Source organism: Felis catus, chromosome D1 (assembly GCF_018350175.1).
Source record: "Felis catus isolate Fca126 chromosome D1, F.catus_Fca126_mat1.0, whole genome shotgun sequence".
In the NCBI taxonomy this organism is placed as follows: Eukaryota; Metazoa; Chordata; class Mammalia; order Carnivora; family Felidae; genus Felis; species Felis catus.
In genome coordinates this window covers 77,633,953-77,648,508 of record NC_058377.1, presented here as the reverse complement: position 1 = coordinate 77,648,508, position 14,556 = coordinate 77,633,953, and the positions used below count along the sequence as shown (strand labels likewise).

The 14,556-nt window shown below is 38.3% G+C and overlaps 1 protein-coding gene across 6 annotated transcripts in view; it reads right to left on the bottom strand.

Moving 5' to 3' along the window:
- The window catches only part of ANO5 (anoctamin 5), a 92,678-nt gene that overhangs the window by 53,595 nt on the left and 24,527 nt on the right, over positions 1-14,556 (bottom strand). For all 6 annotated transcript variants that reach the window (XM_023239650.2, XM_023239651.2, XM_006937143.5 and 3 more), the window contains 4 exons: positions 11,535-11,648; positions 8,904-8,972; positions 7,312-7,596; positions 2,035-2,148 (listed from right to left, as the gene is read on the bottom strand). In XM_023239650.2, the coding sequence (XP_023095418.1) occupies positions 2,035-2,148; positions 7,312-7,596; positions 8,904-8,972; positions 11,535-11,648 (582 nt within the window). The remainder of the gene's footprint in view (positions 1-2,034; positions 2,149-7,311; positions 7,597-8,903; positions 8,973-11,534; positions 11,649-14,556) is intronic.

Genomic DNA, 14,556 nt, shown 5'->3' with positions numbered 1-14,556 from the left:
TTTCTTCTTCTGTCACTAATCCTACTGAATCTTGAGAAACAAAATAATAAAAAGGCAGCCTATTTGGGTATCTTGAAAAACCATTCTTTAAAGCACATAAGGGAAAATCTAGCACCTAAACTTACATTCAGGATAGAAAGCAAAGAAAAAAAAGTAGAATTAATGGTAAGTTACATCTATCTCTAACAGCTAAGGTTTCTAGTGATCATAAAGCACCCTGCTTGCTGGAAGGTTTGATTTATGGATTAAAGTTGCTGCTGACTGAGGATATTAGTTTGGTTTAATGACCTGGTAATAGTAAAAAGAGAATGAATGCCCTAAAAGGAAATAATTCTCAAAATCTTCAAAAGGACTTTTTTTCTGTGAAAACTGACAGAGAATGCATTGTGAAGTGTTTTATTAACCCACTATATAGCTCTCTCTCTCTACTAAATGGCCATGGCATTATTTTGAATCTATAATCACCTAGAAATTCTTTTGCCCAAGGGGAAAAAAATGTGTGTACAGGGAGAGGGAGAGTTGGGGAAGGAGGATGATTTCTCTAACACTTAAATTAAATTCACTTGAATTGATACTCCTGTTAAACACTGCCACCCATTTAGGGCACCTGGATGGCTTAGTCAGAGAAGCAGCTGACTTCGGCTCAGGTCATGATCTCACGGTTTGTGGGTTTGGGCCCCATGTCAGGCTCTGTGCTGACAGCTTGGAACCTGGAGCCTGCTTTGGATTCTGTCTCCCTCTCTCTCTGCCCCTCCCCCACTTGCACTTTGTCTCTCTTTCTCTCTTTTAAAAATAAACATTAAAATAATAACAATAATAATAAAAACCTGTCACCCATTTTGGAAAATTCTGCTTAATCAGCTTGACAGTTGTTGAAGAGACCCAGTTCATTAAAAGGCATCTCACCTTACAGAGAAATCATTTGTGAAAGGAAGAATCAAATCGATGTAGCAAACTTGACTGTCTTATTTTAACAAATTGCCACAGACACCCCAATCTTCAGCAGTTTCCAGCTGTCCAGAAGCAAGACCCTCCACCAGCAAGATTACAATTCGCTGAAGGCTCAGATGATGGTTAGCATTTTTAGTAATAAATTATTTTTTTAATTAAGGTGTACATTGGTCTTTTTTAGACATAATGCTATTGCGCACTTAACAGACTACAGTATTGTGTAAACAATTTTATATATGCAGTGGGAAACCAAAAAACTCATGTCTCAAAAAAACAAGACATGAGGGGCACCTAGGTGGCTCAGTTGGTTAAGCATCCGACTTCGGCTCAGGTCATGATCTCGTGGTCTGTGGGTTTAAGCCCTGCATCGGGCTCTGTGCGGACAGCTCAGAGCCTGGAGCCTGCTTTGGATTCTGTGTCTCCCTCTCTCTCTTCCCCTCCCTCACTCGCACTCAGTCTCTCTCTCACTCTCTCAAAAATAAATAATCATTAAAAATTTTTTTTAAATAAATAAGAAACATGAAATATACAAATGTTGTTGGAAAAATGGTACCAATGGACTTCTTCAACACAGGGTTGCCACAAACCTTCAATTTGTAAACACACACACACACACACACACACACAAGAAAATGCCTGTCATTAAAATCAATTATGTATCTAATAAATGAACACATTAATGCACATAATTCAAGACCTTTATGGATTCAAAACTTTATAAATTAGAAAAGATCTGATGGATTCAGATAGAAATTTCCACATACTCTGTAATGTTCTTTTAATAAAACCACTATTTTCAATATGAGTTCTAAAGAAAATTCACACACAAATGTAATATTTTTTTAAAATAAATTTCCATTAAAACCTCAATGTAAAGATGTATAAACTATGTGCTTCAGCATAGCTGTTAAAGTTCTCAGCTTGGAACTAGGGAGTTTGAGGGATTTTCCCAACGTGAGAAAGAATTAAGCAACCTGTCTTAAAGAGGAAGCAAAGGGAAGATTCTCTCTCGCAACAAGGCAACCTCTGAATGTGGGAGAGGAAAAAATGGATTCAGGATTTCAAAACCAAGCTTATACTTACATCATGGAGTGGATAGGCAGATGAATAGGTATTAGAAGTTAGCAGTCTTTCAATCCCAAACTTTTTCTTCCCATCTTCTACGCCAAAAGGACACCGTGAGAGAATATAATAAACCTATGACGTAATTTGAAGGAAGCATTAGACAACACATTTCTGAACTTCATGCTTTCCACATTTTGTTTCCATCACAATTTAACAATGTCCAACTTTGTCTGAATGTAGACACAGGCTCTGAACCTTCCCTTTGTTGTCTGAAGGAAGATGTAGAAGGTGGGGTGGTGTAGTTTGCACACACAAACTCTGCCCCTCCCCTTCCCCACCACGCATGTGTGTGCTCTGTCTCAAAATAAATAAATAAACATTAAAAACAAAAAGCAAGAGGGGGAGGAAAACTATTGCAAGAGCGATATCTGCAGACATCTGAAAAGTCAGGCAGAAAGGGTCTTTTCATTCATTCATTCATTCATTCATTCGGGAGAGGCAAGACAGTTTCAGAGAGCATCTTTCTTTGTGTTAAGGCAGGACTGTTACACCTGCCAGTGTCGGCTTGGGTTAAAGGTACATCAAAGGTTAAGGTCCTGTGGGAGCCAAGTTTAATAAAAATTTGGTCAGTTTAGCTAACAAATACTTTGATGGGTCAGTGCAGATAAATAGTTCAGCTAGCCATTTATCCAACAAAGAGCGGGCATGTGGAAGGCCTGTGTCTGACTCTTATTACCACAAACTAATAACAAAAGGGAGAAATTATAAGGCTAGGTGTGAATCTAAATTTCCCTGGAGCCACAAGGGAAAGGGATTTCCTCCATCTCTCTCTTCTTAGAGTATTTCTTTACAGAACTTATAAATTTTTTCTCCATCCCTTTGAGATTTATATAAATCTGTAAAAATCTACTAGATAAGCCTCTTGACAGTTTTACAATGCAGGAGTGTGTTTCTTAAGTTTTCTAGGACCCATCTCTTCTAAATGTAAACATCAAGAAAGACAGCGTCACTACCTCCCTGTCTCTATGGCAGTGTAGCCCGGGCAACTGGCTCCAACTTGTAACTACTCGCTTGCCATAGAGACATGAGAAGCTTAATTTTTTTTCTTGGTATAAAGACAACTAACACAAATGGACACGCCAATGACCAGGAGAATTTAGGATGAACTATGTGGCAAATGGTGCTCTCAAGTCAAATTGGGAGATGGGGGTGGTGGTTATCTATGAATATTCTTTTTTTTTTTTTTAATTTTTTTTTCAACGTTTATTTATTTTTGCGACAGAGAGAGACAGAGCATGAACGGGGGAGGGGCAGAGAGAGAGGGAGACACAGAATCGGAAACAGGCTCCAGGCTCCGAGCCATCAGCCCAGAGCCTGACGCGGGGCTCAAACTCACGGACCGCGAGATCGTGACCTGGCTGAAGTCGGACGCTTAACCGACTGCGCCACCCAGGCGCCCCTATGAATATTCTTTAAGTCATGTGGTGAAGGGCGATCCTTTACAGTTTCCCAGAATGAGAAGAGTGGGCGATTTCTGTAACTGTCCCTGTTTTCCACGACTACAGAACTCATGTAAAGTTCAACATTTCCAGTATCGATGCAAGAATGGACAAAAAAGGTCAAAGCTGCAGAACACGGCCCAGAAGTAGGCCTATGAATGTATAGATACACGAGTTATGACAAAGGTAAAACTGAAAAATGGTGAAAAGTTGAATGTTTTCAACAATTGTTGCAAACCGATGACCACATATATGGTGGGAAAACTGCACCATGCACAAAAATTAATTCCAGGTGGACAGTAGTCCTCAATGGGGAAAGTAAAGTAATACAACTTCAAAAAAATAATATAGGAAATTAACTTCATGGTCTTGGTGGTAAAGATTAAGAGCATGATTCATAAAGTAAAGGCTTGAGGAATTGGACTACATTAAAATTAAAAACATCTGTTGAGGGGCGCCTGGGTGGCGCAGTTGGTTAAGCGTCCGACTTTAGCCAGGTCACGATCTCGCGGTCCGTGAGTTCGAGCCCCGCGTCAGGCTCTGGGCTGATGGCTCGGAGCCTGGAGCCTGTTTCCAATTCTGTGTCTCCCTCTCTCTCTGCCCCTCCCCCGTTCATGCTCTGTCTCTCTCTGTCCCAAAAATAAATAAAAACGTTGAAGAAAAAAAAAAAAAAAAAAACATCTGTTGAGCAAAAGAAACCATTAGAAAAAGGAAGCAAGAAGTAAGGAAAGATCAGTAAACATATATAATGAACAAAGGGCTCATAAAAGGAATATATAAACAATTCCTACCAATCAACAAGTAAAGAAAAGACCTAATTGAAAAACAGACAAAAGACTTTAGCAGGGACTTCATAAAAGTGCATATCTAAATAAGCAATAAACATATACAAGGAGAATCAATCCCATTTATATCAGTGAAAGGCAAATAATGACGGAGGCGCCTGGGTAGCTCAGTTGAGCGTCAACTTTTGATGTCAGCTCAGGTAATGATCTCAGGGACATGAGATTGAGCACAGCATTGGGTTCTGCACTGAGTGTGGAGCCTGCTTAAGATTCTCTCTCCCTCTGTTCCTCTCCCCCACTCACGTGCTCGCTCGCTCTCTCTCAACAAAACAAAACAACCATCATGACACATACACAAATAAATTTCAAAACCAAGTAATGAAAATGAATACACAGTAACTCATATAAGAGCTAAATTAATCACACAAATAAATGTTAAGCCAAAGAAGCCATACTCAAAAAAGAATATATACGGCATGATTCCGTTTTTGTGAAGTGTAAAAACAGTGTAATCTTTGCTGTTGGAAGTTAAAGCCCACCTCTACTGAGGATGATGGAATAGTGATTGGAAGGAGGCAGCAGGGTCTCTGGGGAGCTAGCAAAGTCTTCTCCTTGACATGGGTGGTGGTTACATGGCCGTGTTTGTTTTGTGTTGTTTCAGTGTGCTGTACATTATGACTTGTGGGCCTATCTCTATTCATGTTATGCTACAATTACAAAAGAAAGAAAAAGAAAGCTTTGTAAATACTAGTGTCAAGAATGCTATGGAGCACTGAGCACTCCATCTGTTGTTACTAGGACCCTAAATTAGTACATCTTTTTGCCAAGAGTGATAGTGTAACATAAATATTTTTTAATGTTTATCTTTTTTTATTTTGAGAGAGAGAGAGAGAGAGAGAGAGAGAGTGAGCGAGCAGGGGAAGGGCAGAAAGAGGAAGGGAGAGAATCCCAAGTAGGCTCCTTGCTGTCAACACAGAACCTAATGCAGGGCTTTGATCCCATAAACCATGAGATTGTGACTTGAGCTGAAATCAAGAGTCATATGCTTAACTGACTGAGCCACCCAGGCGCCCCATGCAATATAAAATTTTAAACTATTAAATTATTAAAATTGTTGTGTTTTAATGTTGAATTAATCTAAGGTATTGGCACTCTTTACACAGAAGCAGTAAAAATAAATGGATACTAGTATTTCTATACTTAATCTAGTTCCTAATTTGGTCTGGTTCGCCGGCCTTTTGGTAGCTACTTTTTAACGTAGTAAGTCTATCTAAAGTATTTTACAATTTGCAGAGTGCTTCACACACATTCTTTCATTTGGTTTTGACAGAAATGCCAGTGTTGACCATCATTATCTCTGTTTTAAGAGAGGTTGTTTTATTTATAGAGCAGCAGAGTTATGACTTGAAACCAGGTCTTCTGATTCCATGTCATAGGCTCTTTACTCCCTTTTTAGAGATTGCCCCTTAGGTTGTAGTTGTGGTGGTGGTGGTGGGTTTTTATTGCTGGAAAGAAAAGGGAGAATATTTTTAGTTTGTAGGTTCATATTTTTATATGCAAATTCTAGGCATTGTATTGTATGTAATATTCCTGTCCGTGAATTTAAAAAAAAAAATGAGAGGGGCGCCTGGGTGGCGCAGTCGGTTAAGCGTCCGACTTCAGCCAGGTCACGATCTCGCGGTCCGTGAGTTCGAGCCCCGCGTCAGGCTCTGGGCTGATGGCTCAGAGCCTGGAGCCTGTTTCCGATTCTGTGTCTCCCTCTCTCTCTGCCCCTCCCCTGTTCATGCTCTGTCTCTCTCTGTCCCAAAAATAAAATAAACGTTGAAAAAAAAAATTAAAAAAAAAAAAAAAGTACAACTGACTTAAAAAAAAAAAAGGTTCTTTTAAAAAAAAAAGAGAGAAACTAGAAAAAATGATGATTTCAAAATCCTTAGTCACTGAAGAGTGCTGAACCTAAAAGAAATAAGTCTCAAGTTGGGAAAGGCAGTAAGTGATCATTAAGACCCTGTGATCACATTAGTAGGCAACAGGGAGGAGGGTCAGAGCAAAAAGGAACATTACTTTTTTCCCCCGCTCAAGTCAGGTCAATAATAATAATAACACCTAACACTTACTGAGCACCTAGTATATTCCAGGTATCGAAGCCTTTCATACCTTAACTCATTTAATTTTCTAGGCAAACCTAGACTTTATTCCTATTTTAACATGAAGAAGCAGTGACTCAGAAAGCATGATTCTTTACAGAGAGGCTCTTCATGGGAAACTTAAAGGTCTTATTGACTACAAATGGGGAGGTAATATTATCCATGATTGAAAATGGTTTTAAATGAAAGGAAAAAGTTTTGAGGTTTCTCAAATGCTATCAATATACAAAGAAATTTTAAAATTCCATTTCCATTTGGAATGACCAATATTCCTCTTGCTATGCACTGAATTTATAAAACCATTCTAGGGGCGCCTGAGTGGCTCAGTCGGTTGAGCGTCTGACTTCGGCTCAGGTCACGATCTCACGGTCTGTGAGTTCGAGCCCCGCGTCGGGCTCTGTGCTGACAGCTCAGAGCCTGGAGCCTGTTTCCGATTCTGTGTCTCCCTCTCTCTCTGACCCTCCCCTGTTCATGCTCTGTCTCTCTCTGTCCCAAAAATAAATAAATGTTAAAAAAAAAAATTAAAAAAAAAAATTAAACCACTCTAAGATTATAAAACCATTTTGCAAAGAACCAATAAAACCAAAGCCCTGGCTCTTCGTTAAGAACTTTTCCCAATATTGCACAAAGCATCCGTCTTGACTGTGCCCACACTGTCACCCTTTCACGTGTAAACAACAGTTTGAGAAGTCCGTAGGTGAACAGGTTTAAGCAGTCCAGGTGGACCTTCGAACCTGCTCAACAGCACCCAGTACTTATCAAAATGTATGCACAAACCCGGTGCAGACATAGCATTGATGTATACTAGCACGTGCAGATACACAAGCCTCACTTGAAGGGATGTGCTCAAAGGTCTTCTCTACCTACAATTCTGTTTCTTGATGAGGATGGAAAGAAGCTTGATTTGTCTTCAATGAGGAAGAGTTCCTGCCGATGTCTGGTGAACTGGGCAGTGAAATATTCAGGATGAGGGTGCTTCACATTCTTTGGGAGCTTCAGAGGCTCAAGCATACAGCTGAATGGGATATTCTCAGGCAGAGGAATATCGCTCTCCTTAATAGGCATCTTGATTCCCAACACTTCAGCATAAGTAACTAGGACCTCCCAAGGGGCGTGGATCTTGACAAAATACGTCTTTCCATCTTCAGAGTTCTGTAGAAAAAGAAGGCAAAGATAACAGGAAGCATACCGATTTACTTGTTACCGAACTGAGTAAAGACACAAAGTTTTATGACAACTCGAACAAATCACAGATGTCACAGCACTTTCAATTTATTGAAACTTTTCAGCAAAATTTTCAGAGGAACAAATGCTCGAAACGTGTATCTGTATTATTACACTTACATATGTGTATGTATGTATATGTATACATGGTGTGTGTGTGTGTGTGTGTGTGTGTGTGTGTGTGTGCACGCACGCATGTGTGTGATAGAGACAAAGAATATTTTTAACAATAAAATTCAGGGGGTGCCTGGATGGCTCAGTTGGTGAAGCGTCCAACTTCAGCTCCAGTCATGATCTCACAGTTCGTGAGTTCAGGCCCCACATTGGGCTCTGTGCTGACAGTGTGGAGCCTGTTTTGGATTCTCTCTCTCCCTCTCTCTCTGCCCTTCCCCTGCTTGTGCACACTCTCTTGTTCTCCCTCCTGCTCTTTCTCAAAATAATAATAATAATAATAATAATAAGCTTAAAAAATTAAAAAAAACATTTTGAAGGAAATTCTAGAAAACCAATAGATGGCAAGACATTAAAAATAAATAAATAAAAGAATCTGCCATATTCATGACCAAAGAAAGTTGTCTTGGCTTAAGTAGTGGGTATGCAGATGATGGCCAGGTTAACTAGTTAGAGTGCCAGATTACGGACAGCCTTCAAAATGAGAGATATGATTCTCAGGATCCACATAAGAGTGAAAACATATGGTATCTGTCTTTCTCTGTATGACTTATTTCACTTAGCATAACACTCTCTAGACCATGGGAGAGGGGAAGGAAAAAAAAAAAAGTTAGAGAGGGAGGGAGCCAAACCATAAGAGACTCTTAAAAAATGAGAATAAACTGAGGGTTGATGGGAGGGTGGGAGGGAGGGGAAAGTGGGTGATGGGCATTGAGGAGGGCACCTGTTGGGATGCACACTGGGTGTTGTATGGAAACCAATTTGACAATAAATTTCATATTAAAAAAAATGAGAGATAGGAAACAAGAACCGTATCTTCACTTTCTTTGTATCCTGAATGGAATTATGTCTATTTTTTTCAGTGTCTGCTCATTGTCTTATATTCATATCCTTGACCTACTTCTTTACCAGGAAGACCATATGCCCTACCATCCAGATAACAGTAACCAAAAAAACTATTGTATTGCTCTCAAACACAAAGTCTATTTGGTCAAAGGCCGTAACAGAAGAAAACAATTGCTTAAAACACCAAGACTCTGGTACAAATTAACAGCTACACTTACCCTTTTGTCTTCAATTTCCAACTCAAGACCTGTTTTTCTGAGATTTTGTTCAAATTCTTTTCTCCTTTCCTAAGGGAAAAAAAAAATCGGTAGAATTTCACAGAACACTTTTATTTGCCCCGTGATAAACAGACTCGTTATTCCAGATGGTGCTCTGCCCCTCCCATGCTTGTATATAAAAGTCCTTTATACATTACCCCCATCTCAGCACCATGTCCTGCTTTTCGTCTGTACTAAAATTCACAATATAACTATAAAAATCCAAAATATTTAGGAATAATTTCCAGGAAATGTGCAGGACTGCTATTTGAAAGTATGTATAGAACTTTACTAAATAACAGTTTAAAAAACTAGATAAATAGAGAGACCTGCCATGCCCTTGGTCGGGAAGATTCGGTATTAGGAACACATCAACACTCTTAAAAAGAAAGGATATATTTAATTCAAATTTAAGCCAAAATATCATTGTGAGTTTTTATTTTGATTTTATCTTTTGAGAGAGAGAGAGAGAAGAGAGAGAGTGTGTGTGAGCAGGGGAAAGGGGCAGAGGAAGAGAGAGAGAGAGAGAGAGAGAGAGAGAGAGAATCCCAAGCAGACCCCATGCTCAGCGTGGAGTCCGACACAGGGCTTGATCTCACAACTATTGAGATCATGACCTGAGCCGAAATCAAGAGTAGGCCGCTCAACTGTCTAAGCCACCCACATGCCCCTCATTATAACTTTCTAATGCTGAAGAAAAGAATAGCTTCACTTAGAAAAAAAAAAAATTAATTTAATTAAATTAGATTAAGTTAAAACAATCATTACTTGTGGGCTTTAAAAGAATGCATTGATTGTTGAAATTTTTTTTTTTTTGGCTTTCATTGTTACCTAAGTCTGAAGAATTTTATAGTAAATGAAATTTTAAAATATTTTATTATGGTATTATAGAATGCCTATCTTCAAATGGATAGGTCTACCTTGATATATCTTAAAGTTTAGAAGAAAGAGTAAAAGATAATTGAAGGTGTTTTTCCCCTACTTCCAAAGTTTGCCACATATGAGCACAGGCCTATGACAGTGGTACAGATTTTCCTTTCATAATTGCCCTTCTTTCACATTACCAGAGGAAGGCAGACTGCAAACTTCCAGAAAACCAAAAAAAAAGGACTTAGGCATTCAAATTACTGTTATCTCTTATCAGAATTGAGAAAGTGAACCACTCTTTTCATTATAGTAACAAATGCTTTTGCAAGTAACATGACTGCCAAAACTGAAGAGCTAATAGGATTACTAGGTGATGGGTCATTAAACACTACTTTTATGATACATCACTGTAATTTGGGGATATAACTCAGGTGTCTAAAAAAGATTAAAACTGCATAAACGATAATCTTTCTATTCCAATCTACTCATTTTTCTGAACAAGCTTAATTGACACAGCCATAAAAAAACAAGAGAGGGGTATAGTTGAACCTGAACCACATCATTCTAGCAAAAACTCTAATTCATTCAAAAATATTTTTGCAGTTATCAATAATGACAAGTTCTAGGGAAGTGAATGGCTGAGCAAGAAACTAAGATAAATGGAAAGGGGAGTTCAAGAAAGAGAGCCAGGATGCTAGAATAGTCACTGGGGCGCCTGGGTGGCTCAGTCAGCTAAGTGTCTGACTTCGGCTCAGGTCATGAACTTGCTTTTGTGAGTTCAAGCCCCACGTCGGCTCTGTGCTGACAGCTCAGAACCTGGAAACTGCTTCAGAATCTGCATCTCCCTCTCTCTCTGCTCCTCCCCTTCTCGTGCTCTGTCTCTCCCTCTCTCTCTCTCTCTCTCTCTCTCTCAAAAATAAACAGATTTTAAAAAAATTTTGTAAATAAAATAGTCATCGATGTATGAATTGCAATAATCAATAATTTAAGGAGTATTGGTGAAGAGAATGGTAATGAACCAAGGGCTCAAACTGTTGAGAAAGGAAGACCCAGGGACACATTAATGACAGCAGTAAAGCAGGGCAATAATTAATGTGCGAAGAATAAAAGCTCAGGAATTTTAGGGATGAGGTAGGGAGAGCTGCCTGTAATCAACAATGAGATATAAGGAGGGCGGAGCAGGTATTTGCCTATCTCCAGAAAAAGGCAACCATCACCTGAGAGGACACTTGGCGAATGCAGGGAACTCAGTGAAGACCCCAGTTACAGGCGGACATTCAGAGAAAAAGAAAATGATGACAAATGAGTGAATTTCAGGGGCTTGATGGAAGGGTTTCCAGGGAAAGTGTGGAAGAAAGGGACAGGGTTTTATGGGGATAATATCTGTTGTTCTTTTATTTTCATTTTATATGACATTTATTTCCTAGGTAAGTATGTTAGTAAATGTGTGTGTACACACACATATGGATTAATGTATTAATTCATTATTTCAAATATAATTATTTCTTGAGCATCCACTATGCTGCAACCACACTGTTTTAGGCATTTGGGTACACAGCAGTGAACAGGACAAAGTCCTTGGTCTCATGAACTTTCAGTCTTAGCTTTCAATAACACTTCAGAGGCCTCTGACCTCTACAGCTTAATTCAATGGGAACAACCCTGATGAACTGCAGGAAGTGTTTCTTTTAAGGATTCCCAGTTTCTCTTCCCTTAAGTACTTACCGCCTTGGGGTCTGCTTCTTTCTTTAAATCATCAACATAGGAGAGCACAAAATCAATTTGCCTAATCCCATCTCGGAAGAAGATAGAATCTTTGCTTTGTTCATCTTTTTTAAACTGTAGGAGACAGAAATGACACAACTTTCCAGTTTTATTTTCAAATGGCAAAAACATGAAACGAATTAGCTGACATTTGGTCTAATTTGTTTCAACCCTGAATTGGCGGGTAAAGACAAATAGCCAGAGTTTTCACCAACAGAAGATTATGCTCATTTTGGAAAGTGAACTTCCATAGGGAAGATATATACATATACCAGGAAGGCTCAAGATGAAGGTAAGCATTTAACTACATGCACACACAACAAAAATGGTGCAATTATACCAATATATAAAATGAACACATGGATACATGGATCCCAAAATGCATATTCAGAGAGAGACTTGTTAGCTTCATTAAATAACATGCCAATGAGTCGGACAAATAATTCATGTTCACACACTGCTTTGGGGTGGAATTAATTACCAACCAATTAATGAATCTCATTCTAAGAAAATTAACTTATGACTAATGCTTCTCTGTTTTCATAAAATTGCCACTTTCTAATTCAACTTCTGAAGGGTTAAAGTAAAATCAAAGTGCAGTTAAAAATCAGAAAGCAGATAGCTTGCCAGCTGGGTTTACTGCACGTAAATGCTCATGCAGATCTCCTTTCAATTCTGATTCCTACGTGAGCCCGAGTCCATCTTTGGTTAAAATCGGATGTTATCAATTCTCTCAGTGGAATAGTCAAACTGACAAATTCAGCATTCACATGTTGTATATTTCATTAATTTCTTTCCTTTCAGAACTACAAAAACACTAGACAGCTTTAGAAGAAGAGATTTCACGTTTGACTGATGTGGCCTTCCTCAGAGTTTATATGTAATGTGTAATACGTAATATTTCAAATAGCCCAGATATATCTAATACTTAGACTGACGCAAACAGATGATGTAGTGGATGTTAGTGATCTCTCTAACCCTGTGAGGCAGTTATAACTTAACACTGGCAACTTTCCAATTGCTTCCGCTAACCTGTGAATGGAGAACGGGATGTTTTGTTTTTGTAACTGCTATTTGTGTTAGTTTATGAGTTTCTGTTATGGTATTCTATGCTGTTTTTCACCCAACTCAAGCCAGGGAGACCTCCCCTAAAAAAGAATAGATGTACAACAGTCATGTATAATAAGACAAAAATCTCATGTTTGAAGTGTGTTCTATGAAAAATAGAACTGTATTTTATCTATGTGAAGGCATAGCTGATATGTTTCAGGAAGAAGCAGCTCCTAATGCACAGAAAGAAATGAGTGGGAAAATGAGCAAAAAAACAAAACACATCCAGGGAGTCTAGAAAGTAAATATAGAAAATAGTAATTCAAATACTATGTCTGAGTTCTCTGCATCTAACCAAAAGATGCATAATCATCTCCTTTTGCCTAAAACAAAGTAAAAGAACCTGAGAAAACTCAAACTATTTTCCTGTTACCCCTTGATTTACAACTCACTACAAAAAGAAAAAGGAAACAAAATTAAAAAAAGTCATTTGAGCTCTTGTAAATCATCATAATATTAACATAGTTTATGAAATTCACCAAAACTCATGGACTTGGGGCAGGAAATAAAAGACTAATTAGACTAAATATAATCAAAGCAAAAAATTAGAGGTAAAAATCCTAATAATCCTTTTGTTCTCAAAGCAAAATCTGTGACAGCCAAAATTTGCATGGTTTTTTAAGTAGGCTCACAGCCCAGAGATCAAGGGTTGCATGTTCCATCCACTGTGGCATCCAGGTGCCCCTGGGAGAGATTATTTTTAAAACAATATACATTTACAAGTGTTTTTATTGTTTGGGCAAGCTAAATCTAAGTCCACAAAGAGAAGTTCTGATGACAGAAGTCATGCACATTGAAGTCAACAAAAAATCACACGCAGAGTATTTGACTCTTAGTAAACAAAGTAACCCCCAAAACAATTAGTTTTCTCAGTGTTCAGTCAAAATGGGTATATATACTTCTGAAAGCCAGATGCTACCTAGGAAAACCCAAACTTCTCTCATTATGCTGTGTCCTAATATAAAGAGTAAATTGCTTAAAAATATGGAGAAATTGGCTTGCCTGGGTGGCTCAGTCGGTTAAGTATCCAACTTCAGCTCAGGTCATGATCTCATGGTTCATGAGTTTGAGCCCCACATCAGGCTCTCTGCTGTCAGCTCAGAGCCCACTTCCTAAATTCTTTCCCCCACCCTCTCCGCCCCTACCCCACTCTCTCTCCCTCTCAAAAATAAACAAACATTTTAAAACAGATGGAGAAATCACTGGTAACCTTTGTAGATCACCATGACGTACCTGTCTTAGTACTGTTAACAAAAAACTGATTGAAGCAAATGAGGGGAGAAAAACTTGATAACTCTGTTACATATAACTGAAGGCTATTAAAAAACATCATTCTTTTGTTTTGTTCAAGGCATGACATAAAGATAACATTTTGCCATGTGTGTATGTGTCTGTGTTTATATTTGATTTGCTCTTAGAAATTCCAGTGTATAATGGGTGAACATCTGGGTGGATTTTCTTTGAATGAGGTAGTTATTCTGAGGTTCATAGTCCAGGATTCCCACTAAGAGTTCATAAATTCTAAAACTGTAGGTAAATTGTCTGTATATGTGTGTATATGTATGTAATATATATGTGTGTTTGTATGCAAATATAAAAAATATATTATATATCAAATATATATATTACATATATGTAATATATATGTATACACAGCAAATATATATAATATATATAAATTATATGTATATAGATAGACACACATATACATTTTTTAGAAAGAGCATCTACAGCTTTAATCAGATCCAAACAGAATTAAGAATCACCATTCTAAAATCTCAATTGCCTGGAGACTGGGAATCAGTGACAAAGTCCCCACAAATCAATAGTATACACTGGAATAAAAAGGACTGGGGCTACTACTGCAGCCATC